This window comes from Mauremys mutica, chromosome 4 (genome assembly GCF_020497125.1).
Source record: "Mauremys mutica isolate MM-2020 ecotype Southern chromosome 4, ASM2049712v1, whole genome shotgun sequence".
Taxonomy (NCBI): domain Eukaryota; kingdom Metazoa; phylum Chordata; order Testudines; family Geoemydidae; genus Mauremys; species Mauremys mutica.
This window is the reverse complement of record NC_059075.1, coordinates 104,179,861-104,202,367: the sequence shown is the minus strand read 5'-3', so window position 1 is coordinate 104,202,367 and position 22,507 is coordinate 104,179,861. Positions and strand designations below refer to the sequence as shown.

General features: G+C 42.8%; 1 protein-coding gene across 1 annotated transcript in view; it reads left to right on the top strand.

Annotated features, from left to right (window-relative positions):
* Positions 1-22,507, top strand: part of ABCC8 (ATP binding cassette subfamily C member 8) — a 140,402-nt gene that overhangs the window by 12,287 nt on the left and 105,608 nt on the right. Inside the window, exons 4-6 of the mRNA XM_045017170.1 lie at positions 8,485-8,651; positions 11,201-11,443; positions 13,014-13,202. Coding sequence (XP_044873105.1) covers positions 8,485-8,651; positions 11,201-11,443; positions 13,014-13,202 — 599 coding nt within the window. The remainder of the gene's footprint in view (positions 1-8,484; positions 8,652-11,200; positions 11,444-13,013; positions 13,203-22,507) is intronic.

The window sequence follows — 22,507 nt, the reverse complement described above, 5'->3', positions numbered from 1 at the left end:
ATGCTCAGCACCGTTGAACGCCGCTTTTGGGCTCGGGAAACAAGCACTGAGTGGTGGGATCACATCGTCATGGAAGTCTGGGATGACGAGCAATGGCTGCAGAACTTTCGTATGAGAAAAGCCACTTTCATGGGACTGTGTGCTGAGCTCGCCCCCACTCTGCGGCGCAAGGACACAAGATTGAGAGCTGCCCTGACGGTGGAAAAGCGGGTGGCTATTGCAATCTGGAAGCTGGCAACTCCAGACAGCTACCGGTCGGTCGGGAACCAGTTTGGTGTGGGAAAGTCGACCGTGGGAATCGTTTTGATGCAAGTTTGCAAGGCAATTAATCGCATCCTGCTAAGAAAGACCGTGACTCTGGGGAGCGTGCAGGACATTGTGGATGGCTTTGCACAAATGGGTTTCCCTAACTGTGGAGGGGCGATAGATGGGATGCATATTCCTATTCTGCCCCCCCCCCCACCTGGCATCAGAGTACGTTAATCGTAAGGGGTATTTCTCTATGGTTCTCCAGGCGCTTGTGGATCACCGCAGGCGTTTCATTGACATTTACACAGGCTGGCCTGGAAAGGTGCATGATGCACGCATCTTTCGGAACAGTGGCCTGTTCAGGAAGATGCAGGCAGGGACTTTTTTCCCAGACAGGAAGATCACAGTAGGGGATGTCGAAATGCCCACTGTGATCCTTGGAGACCCCGCGTACCCGTTACTGCCTTGGCTCATGAAACCCTATACAGGGAAGCTTGACAGGAGCAAGGACCGGTTCAACTACAGGCTGAGCCGGTGCAGAATGACTGTGGAGTGTGCTTTTGGGCGTTTAAAAGCCCGCTGGAGATGTCTGTATGGGAAGCTAGACTTGGGGGAAAGCAGCATCCCCGCGGTTATATGCGCTTGCTGTACCCTCCATAATATTTGTGAAGGGAAGGGTGAAACATTCAGTGAGGCATGGACCACCGAGGTTCAAGTCCTGGAGGCTGAATATGCACAGCCAGAGAGCAGGGCTAATAGAGAGGCCCAGCACAGGGCTACAAGGATTAGGGATGCCTTGAGGGAAGAATTTGAGGCTGAAAGCCAACAGTAATGTTTTGCTGCCTTGCATGGGAGTGAATTGCACTGCTTACACTGTTATTCTATTATCCATAATAATAATATGATTTGCAGTGCCTCTTTCTTTACTGGGCTAAGGTATCTTTCACTATCTGCTATAATAAAGACTGTTTTCAAAGCCAAGAATTGTTTTATTGAAAAGAAAAAAACTTCCTTGACAGACAGACAGACACACAACATTTCATGAACACAAGAGGGCAGGGGTGTGGGTTGGTGAACTGTACAGTCACAAGTTTGCATATGTCCTGTCTGGATTGCTGTTTAATGAATCCTGCACTTCAGGGTGCATATACTGCATGGTGATGGGGGTTGAATGCAGAGGGTAAGGGTGGTAGGTATCAGGGCTGGTTGGTGAACGTACAGGTGTTGGAGGCAGCTGGTGGTGGTAAGAACATGGATGCTGGGGAAAGGTGGTTTGAGCTGACATTGGGGCACAAGGCAAAAAGCTTTGGGACGGGGGGGGGGGCTGTGGGGCAGCACGGGACTGCTCTGCCTGCATGGCTACGATAGCCTGGAGAGAGTCCGCTTGGCGCGACAGGATCTCTAGCAGCTGGTTTGTGCTTTTCCTCTTTGCCACAGCGTTTCTATGCCAATGTCTCTGGCGGATCATGCTTTCCTTCTCTCTCCACTCCTTCAATTCTTTTCTCTCTGTAGCAGAGTGATGAAGAACAGTTTTCAGCATGTCCTCTTTGCTCTTTCGGGGATTTTTTCTCAAATTTTGAAGCCTCTGTGATGTTGAACATCTGGGCAGTCCAGTAGTCAAGGTCACTGTAGAAACACAGAAATGACAACATTTAACACGGGCAGCATTGTATCCACTATCTCCAGACATGAATTGTTACACTGAGGGAGTTCTCACTTTAGCATTCTTTTACCACACGCATAACACAACAGAAGCCACAAAATGGTGAGTAAGGGGTGCTTATATAGGGAGAAGTGGGGCTTGATTGATAGAGGGGAGCTGGTTGCTTCGGGTAATCTGGAGTGCTAGAGGGGTTGAGTGAAGATGCAGCTGCAGGGGTGATCTTATCTCCCTATCTCTTCACTAAAGAGTCTCCCAACATTTTTCACAGGAGTTAATCCTGGAAGATGTCTCCCTACTGCGAGTCACTAGGGAACAGCGGGAGGCTCTTCTAGAGCAATGTGGATTCCGCCCGGGACCCTATGCGGCGTGCCTGTGTTCAGAAATGGTCCCCCCACCACTGGCAGCAGAGTGGCGCGGACGCGTCACCGTCACTGGGACAAGGGACACAGTGGCTCTGCCTATAAACCTGCACAGGCATATTGCCCACGCTCTGGATGAAACTTTTGCTGAGATAACTGAAGCAGATTACCGCGACGTGATAGACCACATCAACGGGCTATTCCACATCTAGAGGCTGGCATGCATGCAGCCATAACCCCCCTTCCTCTCCAGAAACATTTCCACCCAGAAAATAAAAGCCGCTTACCGGTAACCCGCTCCTCTGCTTGTCCTTCTGCAACTGCTGGCTGCTGCGATTGGGTACTTTCCTCCTGGCTTGAGAAGAGCTCCTGGCTGCATGCCTCCAGGGACTCTGGGGTGTCTTCCCCCATCCCAGGAGCTTCACTCGCGGTTTCCTCTCCCCCCCCCCCGCCGCCTCCTCCTCCTGTCCCCCAGCCTGCTCAGAAGTGTCCATCATTATCCTGGGATTGGCAGTGGGGTCACCCCCAAGTATCTCGTCCATCTCCCTGTAAAAACGGCAGGTCGTGGGGGCAGCTCCGGATCATCGATTCCCCTCTCAGGCTTTGTAATAGGCACTCTGCAGCTCTTTAACTTTCACCCTGCATTGTAGTGCGTCCCGATCATGACCCCTATCCAGCATGGCCCTTGATATCTGCTCAAAGATATCGTAATTCCTACGGCCGGAGCGCAGCTGTGCCTGCACAGATTCCTCACCCCAAACACTGATGAGGTCCATCAGCTCGCCATTGCTCCATGCTGGGGCTCGTTTGCCACGTGGAGGCATGGTCACCTGGAAAGATTAACTGATTGCACTCCACACCTGGCTGCAGCAAACAGGAAGGAGATTTTTAAAATTCCCGGGGCATTTAAAGGGCGGGTCACCTGAGGCAAGAGCAGTAGAGTGCAAACTGATGAGCAGAGTGGCTGAACAGGAATTCTGGGATACCTCCTTATTCCCTGGAGGACAATTAAAGCGCTGGTGAGTGTCCACACCTGCTGAGCAGCGCTGGATCACCAGCGCTGCACTCCTTATACCCCTGCCGGGATGGGTTTTCAGCCAGCGCTGCAACCAGGGAGTTGCAGCGCTGGTTGTGCCCTGCAAGTGTGGACGGGGTGTAATTGCAGCGCTGGAAAGCCTCCACCAGTGCTGCAACTTGTAAGTGTAGCCAAGCCCAAAGGCAGGATTTGGTCCAGAGCCTTTATTTCACTGATAATCATATTAAAATGTATGTAATTAGAATCAGGCACTATTGCTTACCTGCCCTACAAATGTAGTCCACACAGTATGTAAAGCACAAACTCCTCTCTCTTCCTGAGGTTGGATTAATTGGTAAAACAAACAACAGAGATAATAATATAAAAATGAGTTCAAATGTTCTCCCGAGGCTGGCTGCCCCTAGGTTTACTCTCCCAGGACTGCTGTGCCCACACTCTAGATAACCTTTCTACATCCCTTAGACCCATCTCAGGTAATGAGCCACCTGCTTTGGTGAGTCAGCAGATCCCTTTTTCCTGACAGGCTAGACATCTGTTAGCAAGATGGGTTGTTTCACACAAACACTGCCAGCTGGTTACAGTGATAGAAGAAATTCAGTCACAGTGATTTTTTTTTCATATTGTATAATGCAGTGTTTAATAATGCAACACTGTTTCCACATTCCCTCTGTTAAATCACTGAGAATGTAGTGCAGCTAGTTAGCCATTTTATACATAATCCCATCCCCAAAGGGATCTTACATTATGTTTTTGTGCAGTACCTAGCACACAGATCCCATGGGAGGCATCTGGAAATACTTGACTAGTAGTAATAATCATCATAATTAATAAAGCATTGAGGCTTTGGATTTCAAAGGAGCCTAAGGGAGTTAGGTACCCAATTATCATTGATAGTCAAGAGACTTTTTTGAAAATTGGATTCTAAACAGTTAATAGACCAAAAGATAATCAAATTGCTAGATCACTTTCCTGTCAGTGATGGGAGCGGGGGTGGGAGGGGTTGGTTTTGTTTTGCTATCACTACTGCATTCTATTGAGATAGCTGAAGAAAAGAATTTGTGCAGATGAGTATACAGAGAGGAGATCTTTAAAAATTTATCATTGGTAGATCTTAGACTGTTGTCCTACTTTCAATTTTAATTGTGACAGCATAGGTTGACAGAGTGAGGCTAGATAATGATGATGATTTTATGCAGATGAGCACATAAAGAGGAGATGTTTGAAATTATTCATTTACTTAAGAATCAAACCCCTACATTGCAACATGGATATGAAGTAATATATCTTTACAGTCCTTAGTGTGAACAAATTATTTGGGAACCATGTAAAAAATTTTAAGCTTATGATAAGTTTTAGAATGGGTGTACCAGAAAAGTAACTGAAAGAAGTATCTTTCACTGATAAATTTACCAAACCAATCTAATTTAATCCCTCGTGAAATAAATAAAGCCCCAGTTCTGCATTAGGATCCCCATGAATGGACCTTTATGCCCATGCAGAGTCCCAGTGGAGCTCCACCCAGGTTCAGGGTGCCATCTACACAGATTAGATTATAGGGTCAGGCCCTAAATTTGCAAATAGTTCCTAGAGGAACTGGGCTTTATAGGGCTTGATCCAAAGTCTACTGAAATCCATAGAAAAACTGATGATGCCAGTAGGACTATAAGGTCCATAGGAAACTAATCAGGCCAAATTTGGTTGCTGTCTAAATTGTGTTGCAGAGTGGGAACACAATAGGGATACAGCTTTAATAGCACAAATTGGAGTGCCACATTCATAAATGTATTCTGTCTTGTTTTGAAAAATATTAGGTATGTTATATGTAAATTGAAAACCCCTTCTTTCTTTTCTCAATATTACAGAATACATAACAGAATTGTAGTATCTGATCATTATGTTTAACAGCTACAAAAACACATATTTGTCTTTATAGGGCTTAAAGATAGGGATAAGATTTGGATGGCATTTGGAGTTTTCCAAGTAGGGAACATTAAGTTGGGAAGGCATGGGGGAAAGTATTTTATTAATAGAGTACTAGTTCACTTGTATTCATAGAAGGGCTGATTCACTGTCCCTGACTGTAATATGGTTCACTAATTACTTTCACTACTTGGCTGTTACTTATAATTTATTCCCTCAGAATTAGATTATTGTCTTGTAAAATGGAACATCCTTCCTATTTCCCTTAAACAATGCACAGGACTTCTCTCTAAACAGACACTGTGCATTTCATTAATCGCTGCTTACTTAAATGCCCACGAGGTCTGCAAAATCAGGCATGTTACTCTCACGCAACTCCCTGTAACTCAGCAGCAGGAATTTTGGGCATTCAGCAAATGGATGAACCAATAGACAAAGATGTGAGAAAATGTGAACAAAGAAGAAATGAGTTTAGAAAGAGGAAGACTAGAGAGGAAAGATGGTCTTGTGGTTAAGGCGCTGGACTGGGTTCAGTTCCCAGCTCTGCTACAGATTTCCTGTGTGATCTTAAGCAAGTAATTTCATCTCTCTGGGTATGTCTACACTGCAATTAAAAACCCACTGCTGGCCCGTGCCAGATGATTCAGGCTCACAAGGCTTGGGCTCGGGGGCTGTTTAACTGCAGTGTAGATATTCAGGCTCATGCTGGAGCCCAGGCTGTGGGACCCTGTGAGGGGGCAGGGGGTTCCAGAGCTCAGGCTGCAGACTAAGCCCGAATGTCTACCTTGCAGTGAAATAGCCCTTGAGCCTGAGCCCCATGAGTCCGAGTCAGCTGGCATAGGCCAGCCACAGGTGTCTAATTGCAGTGTAGACATACCATCTGCCTTATTTCCCCACATATAAAATGGGGATCATTACCCCACTCTCTGGGTCTTGTCTATTTAGATTGCAAGTTCTTAGTGGCAGCGACTGTTTCTTACCATGTGTTTGTACAACCTATTATCTCAGGATGTTAGGGTTAGAACCTTCTAAGACTATACAGCTGACCTACTCAGGTAAAATTCAAGCTTTTTACTTGGCAAGAACAGCTTTGTAAAATGAATCCTGTAATTAGGAAAATTGGTCAGATAGACTTGTACCTTAATTCCCAAAAGAAGAATGGCCTTGTTTGCTAATACCAGATACTTTAAATTAATATTTCTATATTTTTTTTAAAAGGGGTACCCACAGTTGATGATTTACATAGCACCCTACAGTTATATAATGCCTTTAAAATATTGAGTAAGATACATTCTCAGCCCCAAAGGGATTACAATGTGAGATAAATTAGACAAAAAAAGAGGGTGCAGATGAAGCAAAGAAGTGAAGAGTAGAACAAGGTAGAAAGTATTGCAAAAAGAAGTGGATTTGAAAGAGGAAAGACAGGGACACATGGCAGACAAGGAGTAGGAGATTTTCCAAGTGTAGGGGTCAACTTGAAAGAGATAAGCAGATGGGAGTGAGTGGAGGGATCATTAAAGAGAGAGAATTGAACCAAGAGGAAGAGTAGCCAGAAATAGCAGCAGAGATGTAGGCAAGGGTGAGATTATATGCAGAGCCCTGAAGTTGAGCAAGAGACTGAACTTGATTCAGTAAGAGTTGGGAAGCCAGTGTGGGGCTTCAAGGAAAGGGTGATCTGATCCTATAAACAAGAGAGAAACACAAGGCCCTCCCACCCCATTCTGCCCTGAGTTTCACTAGCCACCAAAGGCTAGTCCTGAAGATCTGACCATCTATGGGCTTTTTTCTTACAATCTGGCCTGTTCCTACTACAGGAAGACCAGGTTTCCCTGACAGCAGTCATTCGCTTGTAACAGCTATTCATTAATCTTTGATAAGTAATTGTAGCCCATGGAAGTTCTGTCTTGATGAAATGCCGTGCTTCCATTGTCTTGTAGCATTAATATAAACACTAAAGGTGCCACAATGGGGACTCCTATAGTGTTACAGCCACTCCCATTGAAATATATGGGTGTTTTGTCATTTACTTCAGTGAAAGTGGGATTGCAGACCATGGGCCAGATCTCACCACCAGGTTGTGTTAATGCAGAGGACTCTCCACACATGGATCTCACTCCTCCACAGAAAATGTGATCAGATGGACCTGAGTCTCCATCCCTCTTCCATTTCTGTGTTATCTCAGAGTGCCTTGTCCTCCTGTGGATTGCTTGAGATTTACATGGATCCCCTTGGGACCATTCAGCTTTGAGTAAGCCTCACAGTTGATTCTGCCTGGGGTGGTGACAAACCAGCCTTGCAAGAGGAGAATTGGAGAAAATGCTGCAAACAGATACTCTCAACATTTCCCTCCCCATACTGTTCTACTGTCAGAGTGAACAATCCAATCTGATATTATTAAATATATAAAACCAAATGTGGGGTCAACTCCCGGCTCATCCTACTCAGTTAATGATTAGATAATTGACACTAGTAAGACTACTCCCAGAGGAGCTGTCTCATGATATGGTGAATGACATGAAATAAACTCCAGATTGGGGTTTCAATGTCACCAGAGCCCCTTGGTGGAATGATTTGTCTATAGATGGCTGCCGTCTGAGTACACTTGAATAGAAAATGCTCTGTGAAAATCAATACTCTACAAAAGTTGTGATTTCCTAATTAAGCGCCATTCTCCTTCTTTTATTTGCTTGTGTATTCTGTGTTGTGTGAAATTTGTATAGTACATACTCACTGAGGAAAGCAGCAATTTTAGGGGGAAATTTTGCTCTCAGGTTTCTTTGGTGGCTTTTATCTTTAACATCAAGTAGAGTTCTGCACAGGTAAGGAAAGCAGAATATCTAGGTCAACATCCAGACCAAACTGTGTGGATTCCCCAGAATCCAAAAGCTTTGGAGTTGAGCCCCTTGGCCTCCCCCACAGAAACAGCACCACTCCCTTGGAGGGACTAATGTGGGCATAGGTTTCAAGCAGGTGGAAATTTCCACAAGAAGATCCTTCTGCAAGACTTTCCATGGTCTCACTGAATGTAATGGGAGCAGGATCAGACCCAAACTTCATCCTATTATTCACATTCTTGGAAACTGAATTGGTTGTATTGCTATTTTGACAGGAGAAAGAGCGCTGCCTAGTTTCATGCATGCTTGTCATTTCCCTTCTGCGTAACCATTTAACACAGTCTTCTAGTTTTGTCTAAAATAAGTTTTCCACAATCAATGTTGACTAATGTTTGTTGTATTTATTTATTTATTTATTGGCAGCCTTGCTGTTCTACTGGACCTTAGCTTTTATAACCAAAACTATCAAATTTGTAAAGTTCTGTGATAATGGGGTTGGATTTTCTCAGCTTCGATTTTGCCTCACGGGACTTCTGGTTATTCTGTATGGAATGCTACTAGCTGTAGAAATTAATGTCATCAGGGTGAGGGTAAGTTAAATTTCCAGGTAATTCTAATTTCTGTTTCTTCCTTTTCTTTTATCTGGCTGCGTAATGTAAAAAAAAAAAAAATCAGGCTGAAATAGAGACCTATTTGAAAACCAAGCACCTGAGTAATGTAATTAAGCCAAATTCATCTTTATTGCAAACTCCTTTGACTCTACTGTATTGGCAATTCAGAATGAATTTCATCCATTTTGTTTTAAAAGGATGTTTTTTATATGACTGACAACTTCAGTCTTCAGAAATCATTAATCTTCATAAAGGCAAAGATACAGTGAAATGGATAGTCCGTTCTATCTGAAAACATAGTCAGTGACACCCACACAGAGTATCTGTTGTTTTCCAGTCTCTAAGAGCACACACAATGTGATTTTTATTATTATTATTTATTATTTTATTATCATGGTGCTAGAGCAACTTTAGTCCTCTCTGATTATTTCCTCTTTGCTATGGCCACAATCAGAATCCCTATTAATAGATGGCTTTGGAGATTGCTACATGAAATACAATCCAAAATGCCTTATCACTTCTCTCACCCAATGCACACAGCACTGAATTAAACTAGGCATTAGGGAAAAGTTGCCTGCTCATAGACATTCAAGAGAACATACAGTGTAGATCAGACTATGGGAAGTTAAATATTAATCTCACAATTGACAACTGTCAGCTCATGGAATAATGAGACTCAGCTGTGATACCAATAGGACCTTGCTTTTAAATATGGTTCTTTTAATATAATTTTGTAATCTAATGAGATTTAATTAGCTAGGAAATGTTGGGGCTACAAGGGAGACTCCAAAATGAGCCACTGAAATGATCAACCATTGCTTAGTGTTGTTTTTTTCAGTTTCATATTTCTTTAGAGTAAATAATTAAGATGTTACCTTTTACATGTGACTTGAACTAACCAATAATATAGCATATTCCAAGCTTTGAGGCACGAAGTGCCTCTCTTCTGGCAACTAAGGGTACGTCTTCACTACCTGCCATATCGGCGGGTAGCAATCGATTTCTCGGAGTTCAATATATCGCGTCTCATCTAGACGCGATATATCGAACTCTGAACGCGCTCCCGTCGACTCCGGAACTCCACCACCGCGAACGGCGGTGGCGGAGTCGACGGGGGAGCCGCGGACGCCGATCCCGCGCCGTGAGGATGGGTAAGTAATTCGAACTAAGGTACTTCCACTTCAGCTACGCTATTCGCGTAGCTGAAGTTGCATACCTTAGATGGAACCCCCACCCCCAGTGTAGACCAGGCCTAAGAATATGAATGATTGAAGGCAAACAGTTCAGAAGCAGAGATTGTACACAAGAGATTGTAGTTTTTAATCAAGAATTGCATAGAATGTTCAGTTTGTCACTCTTATTCCTTTGTTGGAAAAAAAAATCTCTCCACAGCAGTCAGGAGTGAAAGTTATATTAAATGATCACTGGACAGAATCGCCAGTAAAATCCTTATTAGAAATGGAAGTAGAAAGCAAGTAGTGAAAGGTCATTTTCCCTTTTTCCCAGACATGGCTATTTTCTGGAAAGAAAATAAATTGCAGCAACAAACTGAAATCAGGTTAAATAAGGCTTATTTATAAACACAGAATTATTGTTGCTGAATATGATGGAAGGAAGCAGGGCTTCAGGCCACCAACTCTGTCATTTCAAGCCCTGAATGGATCTGCTTAATAGATTTACCCATCTGCATATATCTATGTTGTTAGATAGAAGGGAAAAACCTGAAATACATGGACTAAATTCTCTTCTCACTTATACCCATTCAACCTTGTTGATTTTGCTGGGGTTGCATGGGATTTAATTAAAAATAGAATTTTAATCAATATGGCTTTACATAATTAACTACAACACTACAGTATATTAAATTCCATGTTAATAAATATTGTAGGAGCAAATGATGGGCCATGTCATGTCATCTTTGTCTGAGCAGAACTCCCTAGTGATAGTACTACAAGATACTCTTAAATATGGTATATTGTACAAGAACTTTGATCCTTGCAGCATGAAAAATCGTAGTCTAGGGGCTTGATCTTTCTTCCATTTAAGTCAATGGAAATATTTGCTAGTGTCATGTGCAGTCTAATTTTAATGGTTCTCTATGAAAGTTTGCAGGAGATGGGGGGGTGTTGTACTGTGCAGTTTGCAGCACTGGACAGAATAATCTTCAATGTAGATTTTAACATAAAATATTGTAAATATTCACTGAGCTTTAATATATTTCCCCAGTGCAGGATTAAATTCACAGACAAAATATGATCTTTGTGTGGGCTTCCTTCAGGGCTTGAATCCTTTCTCCTTTTTAGGCTGGAATTTTCAAAGTAAGTTAAGGAAATTAAGTGCCCAAATTTGACTGAAATTCAATAGGAGTTGGGAGCCTAATTTCATTAGTCTATTTGCAAATCTCAGCCATACACTCCTCCTAAACAATGATAGGCATTTCTGTTATCTCAGTATCCCCTTCCACACAGATTTGTCTCTTTCTTTTCCATGCACTTGATGTGATTCTTGGTGGGATTTTTGGATTTCAGAGATATGTTTTCTTCAAAACCCCCAAAGAGGTTAAGCCACCCGAGGATCTTCAGGATCTTGGAGTTCGGTTCCTACAGCCCTTTGTGAATCTGCTGTCCAAAGGAACATACTGGTGGATGAATACATTCATCAAGACCGCCCATAAAAAGCCAATAGACTTGAAAGCCATAGGCAAGCTGCCTATCGCCATGAGAGCTCTGACAAATTACATTCGCCTTAATGAGGCTTTTGAAGCACAAAAGGTATGAGGGGGGAAAAAGACAACTGGGATTATCTACACATTTTGTGGTGTTTACACATTGCTTAAAATTCCTCATTACTTTTTTGATAGTAACAGTATACATTCATATAAAAATATAAAGTGGAAACATGCTAGGTATTAAGAGCCTGGTTTGCATTAAATCAAGCATGCAGCTGAGTGCCTAATTTGTATGTGCACTTTTTGCATTTACAGTGGTGGTTGTGCATGATTATGACCAGATGTGCATGTAAATGGCTATTTGTATGTGCAAATGTTTGGTTTGCAGGTACAATTATGGAAATGTAATTGTTTGCACAACTGTGGATTATACTTTTGTGAGGATGATTAATTTTCCTCTTAATAAGAACCTAAAATAAGTTTGACTAATCTTACAGGGACTTTATAGGACTAATTTTTATTGAGATCAGTGGGAGTTTTCCTGAGAGAGAATTCAGGATTGAGCCTGAAATGAACTAGCTTGGTGGCCTTCACTTAAGACCACTACCTGCCCCTTATATGTATGTGTGCAGTGGTATAAGAGGTAGTAAGGAGACTCCCTCCCCAGTCGTGTGCGGCCTGTTTAAGGACAAAGCAGCATTCCAGGCTTGAACTCAATGGAGAACAGGAACTGCTTCCTCCCTACTCCTTTGGCGTCCAGTAAGGAGCAGAGAGGAGGAATAGGCCAGCTCTGCCACTATCAAGCTAATTCACACCATGTAGCAGTGGGCAAACTGAGATGAATTATAACTCTAAGACACAACACCTCTCATTGCTCCCTATAGAGCAATGCAACTTGTGCCAGTCTCACTATAGACTATGTAAAATTTGCACAAATTCCCCCTGTATTTTTAGCACAAAATGGCTTTTAATGTAACACTACATTGCAGAACCATTGTGTTACTGTTCAACTCATAAGCCAAATCAGCATAAGTGGGTCTTGTGGCTACCCATTCTTAGTCTTCCTGTTTAATCAGAAAAAAAGGTCCCCTCCTTTTTGGCACAAGGCCAAGAGTACAGCTGCTTGAAAAATTTCCAGTGAAATGTTTTGCCATCAAATAATTTTGTTCTGACAAAATTGAAACTTTGCACAAAAACATATCGCCTTCAACAAAATTTTGTTTTGTGGAAAAAAAAATAATGAAGCCTTCCATTTCAACCTTCTCAGAAGGCTTCATTATTATTTTTTCCCCAAAACAAACTTTTTTTCAAAATGGAATGTTCCAATTTTATTGTTTGTTTAGCAATCTATACTATATATTTAAGTCTAAATTGAAATGAAATGATTTGATTTAAAAAATCATTTGTGGTCAAACTTCATTTGATGGGAAATTTTTTAATGTTATACTTCATTCTGATTCAGAGCAAAAATAAAATTTTAAATTTGTGGATTTTCCCATGAAACAGAATTCTAGTTCCTGCACAGCTCTAGCCCAGAGGTTACTGCTTACCAAATCAATATTATGAATTATCTACTCTGAGGCTCATTTTTAAAATTTAAAATATCAATTGTATTTATATGTTGCAATGTTTATATACCCCTCCCTTTTTTTTTCTTTTTTTATTATGGGCAGAACAAAAGGTCTCCATATCCACAAGGATCCAAATCAATTTGGTGCGCTCTCTGCTGGGCATTTGGGAGACCACTAGTTCTCAGCAGCACTTTCCGTATTTTGGCTGACTTGCTTGGGTTTGCTGGTCCGCTCTGTATCTCTGGGATTGTTCACCATGTTGGAAAAGGAAACACCACCATCCGTCCGCAGGTACTACCTAGAATATCTTAACAAAGAGCCTGATCCAAAGACTTCAGTTAATTTTAGTAGGATTTCCATTGACTTCAGTGGGTTTTGGATCATGCCCTAAGTCAGGGGTAGGCGACCTATGGCACATGTGCCAAAGACAGCATGCGAGCTGATTTTCAGTGGCACTCACACTGCCTGGGTCCTGGCCATCAGTCCAGTGGGCTCTCCATTTTAATTTTAAATGAAGCTTAAACATTTTAAAAACCTTATTTACTTTACATTTAACAATAGTTTAGTTATATATTATAGAAAGACGTTCTAAAAACGTTAAATTGTGTTACTGACACGCAAAACCTTAAATTAGAGTGAATAAATAAAGACTTGGCACACCATTTCTGAAAGGTTGCCAACCCCTGCCCTAAATGAACATATAGTGGTTGGCCTCTGACACAAATGCTACTCCTGAAGTGTTTTTTGATTACTTATTTGGAATTGTTTATTATTTATGATCATTATTTGTACACTTGTGGTGCCAAGAATGTACTAGGTGCTGTCAACGCACATAAGAAGTCTAGGGCCCTAATTTAGGGTGACCAGATGTCCCGATTTTATAGGGACAGTCCTGATTTTTGGGTCTTTTTCTTATATAGGCTCCTATTACCCTCCACCCCCTGTCCTGAGTTTTCACATTTGCTGACTGGTCACCCTACCCTAATTCAGGAAAACATCTCCATTCAAGACAGTGCTTAAACACATACAGAAGTCCCCTTGAAGGACTTAAATATATGCTTGAAATTAAGTATGTGATTAAGTGCTTTCTTGAACTGGAGCCTCGGTGCCTGCCTGAAGACCTTATGCTCTGAAAAGGGAGAAGTTTATTTTAAGGATGGGGTCTGTCTTTTAATTTCTGAGAATGTGGGCTGTCTTAGAGGACTGAAGCAGCAGCAGGCTTTTATCATAAAAGTAAAGGACAAAGTAACTGAGCTATGACAGAGTTTCCATCAGCGTCTTGAGGGAGCTCATCTTTGAAAGGTCAACTATAAGAGACTTAGAGGATGCTATCCAAGGGAATACTATACAAGGAAAAAAAAGACTTCATTCTTGATTATTCTCAGGAACAAAAGCACAATGAGCATTTTCACACTGTACTGCCAAGTCAGGTTGGTACCATTTCTAGGAAAGAATCATTATTTGTGCTATGCATGGATTTTCTTTTCTCTTTTTTCATATAACACTGTTTCCTGTAAGGGCCTGATCTAAATCCCATTGACTCCAAAGTACTTTGGATCAGGCCCTACAGTAAATATTAAAGTTGTGACAAAGTTCCTCCTCTACCTTGGTGGGTCCTGCACTTATTGGTGGATTTGCTCGCCTCACAGATTCACCCTATGGGTTGGGAAACAGCCCAGAGACCTTCCACTCTGGTAGAAGCCACAGTCCAGGTAAATTCCTCCTGTGTTTGATCAGGAGTTGGGAGGTTTGGGGGGAACCCAGGCCCACCCTCTACTCCAGGTTCCAGCCCAGGACCCTGTGGACTGTAGCTGTCTAGAGTGCCTCCTGGTACAGTTGCGTGACAGCTACAACTCCCTGGGCTACTTCCCCATGGCCTCCTCCCAACACCTTCTTTGTCCTCACCACCGGACCTTCCTCCTGATGTCTGATAACGCTTGTACTTCTCAGTCCTCCAGCAGTATGCCTACTCACTCTCAGCTTCTTGCATGCCTCTTGCTCCCAGTTTTTTTTCTTTCTCACTCACCCCTCCCCCTCTCCCAGCCTGACTGGAGTGAGCCCTTTTATAGCATCAGAGGGGCCTTAATTAGAGTCAGGTGCTTAACTGCCTCACCTGACTCTTAGCAGGTTAATTGGAGTCAGGTGTTCTCATTAGCCTGGAGCAGCCCCTGCTCTGGTCACTCAGGGAACAGAAAACTGCTTCTCCAGTGGCCAGTAGATCTCCCTTCTACTACTCTGCTGTTGTCCGGGGTTCTCTGCTCGGTGTCCCCATCTGGTTCCCTTCGTTTAGCCCTATGACCTCACTCCCGCTCCTGTTTTTTTCATTAGTTGTCCCACGTACTTAGTTAGTGTCCCGGACCTGTGGATCCTCTCCTTAGGCTGGGGGGAGGTCCTTTAGCAGTGGGCGGGCTTCGCCCGCCCACTTCCTGGATACTAATAGGACCAGACTCCTGTACGCTCGGTGTCCCCATCAGGTTCCCTTCGTTTAGCCCTATGACCTCACTCCAGCTCCTGTTTTTTTCATTAGTTGTCCCACGTACTTAGTTAGTGTCCCGGACCTGTGGATCCTCTCCTTAGGCCGGGGGGAGGTCCTTTAGCAGTGGGCGGGCTTCGCCCGCCCACTTCCTGGATACTAATAGGACTACTCTGCTGTTGTCCGGGGTTCTCTGCTCGGTGTCCCCATCTGGTTCCCTTCGTTTAGCCCTATGACCTCACTCCCGCTCCTGTTTTTTTCATTAGTTGTCCCACGTACTTAGTTAGTGTCCCGGACCTGTGGATCCTCTCCTTAGGCTGGGGGGAGGTCCTTTAGCAGTGGGCGGGCTTCGCCCGCCCACTTCCTGGATACTAATAGGACCAGACTCCTGTACGCTCGGTGTCCCCATCAGGTTCCCTTCGTTTAGCCCTATGACCTCACTCCAGCTCCTGTTTTTTTCATTAGTTGTCCCACGTACTTAGTTAGTGTCCCGGACCTGTGGATCCTCTCCTTAGGCTGGGGGGAGGTCCTTTAGCAGTGGGCGGGCTTCGCCCGCCCACTTCCTGGATACTAATAGGACCAGACTCCTGTACGCTCGGTGTCCCCATCAGGTTCCCTTCGTTTAGCCCTATGACCTCACTCCCGATCCTGTTTTTTTCATTGGTTGTCCCCCGTAATTAGTTAGTATCCCAGACCTGTGGATCCTCCCCTTAGGCTGGGGGGAGGTCCTTCAGCAGTGGGCGGGCTTCGCCCGCCCACTTCCTGGATACTAATAGGACTACTCTGCTGTTGTCCGGGGTTCTCTGCTCGGTGTCCCCATCAGGTTCCCTTCATTTGGCCCTCTGACCTCACTCCCAGTCCTGTTTTATCATTTGTTGTCCCCCGTAATTAGTTGGTGTCCCAGACCTGTGGATCCTCCCCTTAGGCTGGGGGGAGTCCTTTAGCGGTGGGCGGGCTTTGCCCGCCCACTTCCTGGATGCCAAATAGGACTACTCTGCTGTTCACAACTGGCCTGGGTCTATCACAAAATGTATTGCATGTGTTGGAGGGGGGGAGATTTTTGACATCGCTTTTAAGCTTAGAAACAATCATTCACTTATCCAACAACAGTCCTTTTATCTTCTGGTGCTTATCCTAATATTTGGAGACAATAAACAACAAATTCAGTGGAAAACAGTAAAAGAATAGCCAATGCAAATGAAAATAACAGACTATAGGGAAAGAGTGCTAATATTGCTGCAAAATGCTATGGAGAATCCATGTGAACGGCTAAGATTTTGGTGACAATATGGGGAGCCTGGGCAGCTGCAGGCAGGCTGGGAGCTCCAGGGGCCCCCACCACCCTGGAGGCTCTTAGCTCCAGGGGTCCCCCCTGCTGCCAGTGGCTGCTGGAGAGCTGCGGGGGTCCCTGCCTCCGTAGGTGGCAGGGGACCCAGCAGCTCCCAGCCAACGCTGGCTGAAATCACGGAGGTCTTTAGAAGTCATGGATTCTGTGACCTCCGTGACAAAATTGCAGCCTTACTCATGAGCTGTGACTCTTGCTGATTTGCCTGGAATGAAGGCATTTACTGATTCTGCTCTGTTTAACTTCCCCTAACAAGCTTCAACTAATGATTCCCCCCTCTGTAGAAATCTCAAGACTGGCCCTGATAAACTCGGGATGGAACCCCATCCATTGTGTGCAATTGAGGGGCAGCATCTGGGCTGTTCTAAATTATGCACGTTAGGGGTCACCATAATGCAGTGGTCTCTGGTCATGCCCCCTTCGCTGCCCAGTGGAAAGGGAAGTGCAAAGTTTGAGGGGGTGGCATACAACTGGCTGTGCTAGCTTTATTCCAGCCATGGGTAGGTATGCCCATTTAAGGCAGTTTTAAAGCCCCTTTGTGCCACCTGGCCATAGATCTAGCCTGTAGACTTTGAGTGTGGTGGTAGTGAAATATGGGGTAATTCTTGAGACCTTTTCTTCAAAAATGTCATGAACAGAGTTAAACAAACTTGCTTTGCAAAAGCATATGGAGTTTTCAACGCCAACAGCCAAGAGCATAGACAGTTTTTTTTTTCTTGGTGGTGGGGGACTAGAATTTTTTCTTAAATAACTTTTGTTATTGTAGTAGGGACAGTCCCTTGATAACTGTTCTCTTCAGCCCAGGATGGGTATAGTCCTCTGAAGGTCTCAGATGCTTTGAAGTCCCTATCTTTTTGCAGGGTAACAGCTGGCTCTTGGTAGCCAGGCTCTAAGGGTCTCAGGCTCTGGCTCCTTTCTACACTTGCTGGGAAATGGCTCGGTAAGCAGGGTTCCTTCTCACTGGTCTGTGCTTCTGCCACTCTTTCTGTAGCCAGACCAGTTGTTTTCCTTTTCTCATGAAGGTTACTGATCCTCTTTCTCACTCTATGCACAAGGGCATCTGCTCCCCTCTCTCTAGAGAAACCTAGGTTAGGTCCAGACATCTACCACTTTTCTTGGGCTACCTCCTAGAGCCTGCTGTTTGGCTCAGCTCTTTACTCCTCCTTACCCCCCCAATCCAAATCCTGTGTGAATTCCATGTTCTCTTTTCACAAAGGGAGGGGGCTGATCAGACATCATGGAGCCTATGGTTCTTTGCAGTCAGATGCTGCAAAAGGACAGCCAATCTTATCATGCGTGGGGGTCAAAGAGCCTCTAGTGGCTGTTTTTCCTTGTCAGAGTCTTGGGTGAGCGAGGAACCCAGGGGGTAACAAAAGCAAAATATGAAGGAATTCATTTTCCAATGTAATCAACAGCTCAGATATAGGCCGTCCCCCATCTTGTCCATAGTTCACTTTTTGTCTACTATTAATAAAAGTGAGATAAACAAGCTTCTGTTCCAGACTTAGAGCTTCTTTTATTTATTAATGAAATCCTTAAACCTTTTTCGGTGGGTGGGCTAAAGCCCCAAGTTGAGTATGCCCATTCAGTCTCACTCCCGGCAGCCATTGGCAAGGAGCCCAATGGTCCACTGTCCCACTATGGACCATGAAAGACTGGATGATAGGATCTTGCCTTTGGTACAATGATGACCAGAGAAGCCTTTTCTTTTCACTGGGCTTGGCTTTCACATAGCTTCACTGCCAAAATGGGAATTGGACTTCAACTGTGAAAATTGCTTGCAAAATAACAAGAAATGTCTTGCTAATAAGTGCCAAGTTTTCAATTCAAGCTATATGTAAATAAACCAATATACTTAGACAAACCTGCATGTGCCTAGGTCTGTTATGAAAAAGCTTTTCTGTGTGATTTTCCTTGCAACAGGAACAGAGCTGGCACTAGGTATAAGCAGACTAAGCAATTGCTTGGGGCCCCAGGCAGCTCAAGGGAGCCCCCGTTTGCTTTTTTACTATAAGAACTTGTCTATTTTAGTACTGGGGGAAGGCCCACCCAATATTCCTCTTTAGGGCCCCCAATACGCTAACAGTGTCACTGAATAGGAAACATCTTTATTTGTGCTGAATCAAAGGGTAAATACCCTTATTAAAAGTTTGCTCCTGGGAATGTAGAAAATGTTTTAGCAGTGGGAAAACAAAGATGGCGGAACCTTTTAAAAGACAATCTTCATAGATTCATAGATTCTAGGACTGGAAGGGACCTCGAGAGGTCATCGAATCTAGTCCCCTGCCCTCATGGCAGGACCAAATACTGTCTAGACCATCCCTGATAGACATTTATCTAACCTACTCTTAAATATCTCCAGAGATGGAGATTCCACAACCTCCCTAGGCAATTTATTCCAGTGTTTAACCACCCTGACAGGAACTTTTTCCTAATGTCCAACCTAAACCTCCCTTGCTGCAGTTTAAGCCCATTGCTTCTTGTTCTATCCTTAGAGGCTAAGGTGAACAAGTTTTCTCCCTCCTCCTGATGACACCCTTTTAGATACCTGAAAACTGCTATCATGTCCCCTCTCAGTCTTCTCTTTTCCAAACTAAACAAACCCAATTCTTTCAGCTTTCCTTCATAGGTCATGTTCTCAAGACATTTAATCATTCTTGTTGCTCTTCTCTGGACCTTCTCCAATTTCTCCACATCTTTCTTATGAAGATACAGATAATTTGCGGGGGGAAGGAGAAGTTTGTCTATGAAGGGCCAGATTTGATCTCAGTTTCAAATCTAGATTAACTCCATAGAAGTCAGTAGGTCTGATTCTCTATTTGCTGAAGTAGCAGGTTAGAATCTGGCCCAAAGTGTAATGCAAAACATTAATTACAAACCCTACGACACTAGCAACTAATGGGGGTTGATATGTTCACAGATTAAGTATGCTATGCTGTGTGTGTTGCGGGAGAAGTAAGAAACTGTAATGAAGGTTTTGCATTATCCTGTGAGTGATGCTTGTGTGTTGCAGATTTCTGTATCTGATGGAGGCAGAAGGAAGTTCTCTGTAGTAATACAGTGTCTGTCACTATCAGTGGAAACATGCTGTGTGGGCATTAAGGTGCAGCTACAAGATGCCCCATAACTTGGCATTTCTTTGCTCTAAAGGGCTTGCACTGGGGAGATGTCACAGAGAACCAACGCTAATCATCACTTTAAAACAAAGTTTTCCTTTATGAAATTGTATACACAGTACCAGTTAAAAAACCTCAGACTCTGACATGGACAGTTAATATTCTTATCTTATCCACAGTTCTGCCTGTATCATTTTTGCTTTAAGCAAACTACAAAAACAATCAGAAGATACTAAAGGCAGCTTTAAGGTAAATAGCTATGGGGATAATATATGGTATTTGCTGCATCTTTCAAGCCCTCAGTCATAGAGACTGAATGTCTGGGCTCTTAGATCATATGGATATCATGGGCAGTGTAATAAGTACCGTTGGCAGTACCACAGCAAGAAACAGATCTATAATTTTATAAATTCTATCAAGCTTTCAATGTTTGTTTATAACTCTATAGCATCAGTATTCATTGTTCACCTCCTGGAATGTTCATGATATTTAGCTTGTATGTACCTCAATCATCTTGCACTGAAGAAAAGATCCTCATGATGTGACAGCCTGTTTGGTTTGTTGATGGGATGTGTATCTTCCATCCTGAATTAACATTAGAAATCATAGATGAAGTAACAAGGGCAGATTTATACAGCAAAACCACAAAAACATGGGAGGGAGGGAACCCTAAAAATTTATAGGGCTTGATATGGCAAAGTGCTGAGCACTCTGGTCCCAGTCCAGCAAAGCACTTGTGCACATGCTTAAATTTAAGTCAATGGGACTTCACTTGCTTAAGTGCTTTGCTGGATCAGGGCTTTAGCACTCAGCATATTACTGGATAGAATCCATTCATATCTCCATTAAAATCCATTAATAACTCCTATGTTTAGGCTGGAGTACTTTTTTTTTTTAACATTGTGATAAGTATTCTAAGGATGGTATGAAGGGTATCAGTGGTTTTAAGTAGCTGTATTTCAATAGCTGCATTTAAAGGGTTATGTAATGCCCCTTTGGAAAACAAAGACCCAGATTCTCTGCTGGTGTAATTCCAGCAGCAGAGGTCCATGGAGTTACATTAGCAAAGAATTTGGCCGAGAATGCCTAAGAAGAATATATTAGTGGCCTTCTGTATGGTAGGAAAGCTGCCAAAGTTCTACCAGATTTCGCCCATATACAAACATGGATCACATTGTACAGATGTGACTGTGGGAGAAGTCTCTATAGCCACACTTCAGAAACACAAGTTCCTTGTTAATCCAATATCTAGAGTTTTTTCTGAGGCTAGATTTCAGCATCTTTTGTTAATTCCAACAAATTAACAGGTGCCTTGTTTAGATTTCAGAGAACACAATCGTTTCCTTCTAGTTTTTCCAACTGAAAGTATGTTGCCCATCTTCCTAACAGGGAATACTATTATATGAAGCACATGCATATTTGTGGTAAGAGATCAGCACAATCTGAAAGATTGTCCCACGATATAGTATCCCTAACAACTTTTAACAAAAAATGTCACACTGGGTCAACAATGTGTAATGGAAAGTCTGAGTAAGGCAAAATAATAAAGTCATTGTAGTGTTGTGAATGCAGAGCTTTAAGAGAGATCTGAGAGATCAGTAACATAAATCTTGTTGATAAACATTCAATTCTATAAAATACCTGTGGGGATTTTTAAAAGGAAGACAGATTAGTTCCATCACCTTCCCACTTAAGTGGTGACATTATCTTGCTGCAAAGGACCATCTATCATTAATATACAAAAACTTTTAATTAGATTTTCACTTATTCTCTCAAGTTGGTATGGTTGGGGAGGAAAATAATCAGAAAACTTTTATCTTTTTTTTCAACGGTTTATTTTTCATACAGTTTTTTAAAAATATATAGTTAGTCATTTCATAAATTGTCCTTGCTTAACTACAATGGAAATGATGCTTAATATTTCATAACCTCTAATTAAAGAACTCCAATAAAAATTGCAGTCTTTTAAAACAGAATCTAAGACTGGCCTTTCTTTTACATTTGGAAGACTGAAGCAATTTTGCTCCAGTTCTTTAATTAGAGGATTCTGAAATTCTTAATGAAATGAAAGGTCAGTCTTAGAATTTAACTGCTTTAAAAGATTTATTTTCAATGGAAATGTAGATAAGTGTCAAAACAGTTCTTAATACAAATCAGCACTGCACTAAAATTTCTCTGTTTGCAAAACTGTTCTGTTTCTTGAGAGGCAGAAAGAATATTACCAAAATGTATATGTAGGATACCACTAATAGTGCAGCCCTCCAGGGAGAAATTGTGCCCTTTGATGTACTGAAGCACAAGCTGCAAGCTTTATATCTGACCATTGCACTGATACATAGTCTGTTTTTGTCACCATATTAGGATCTTTGTCAAGGGTTATGCCTTAAAGTTACAGATCTGTAAGTTGGTGTTACTCTGCTTTCTTGAAAGGACTTTTAGTATTACAGAGATGCAAATTTATCTTAGCTTTATCTGAGATAAAAAGAGATCTCAGTGAAGATAATAGCTGTAACTCAGCCTCCTGGGAAAGGGTAACTGGATGGAATGATTCTCACTGGTGCAAACAAATGAGACTTCCCGGCAGGGATAATTCACCGCTATAAATTATATAAGTTTTTGTTTTTTTTTCCTAGAATAAAATTTGCTTACTCTGCAAAACAAC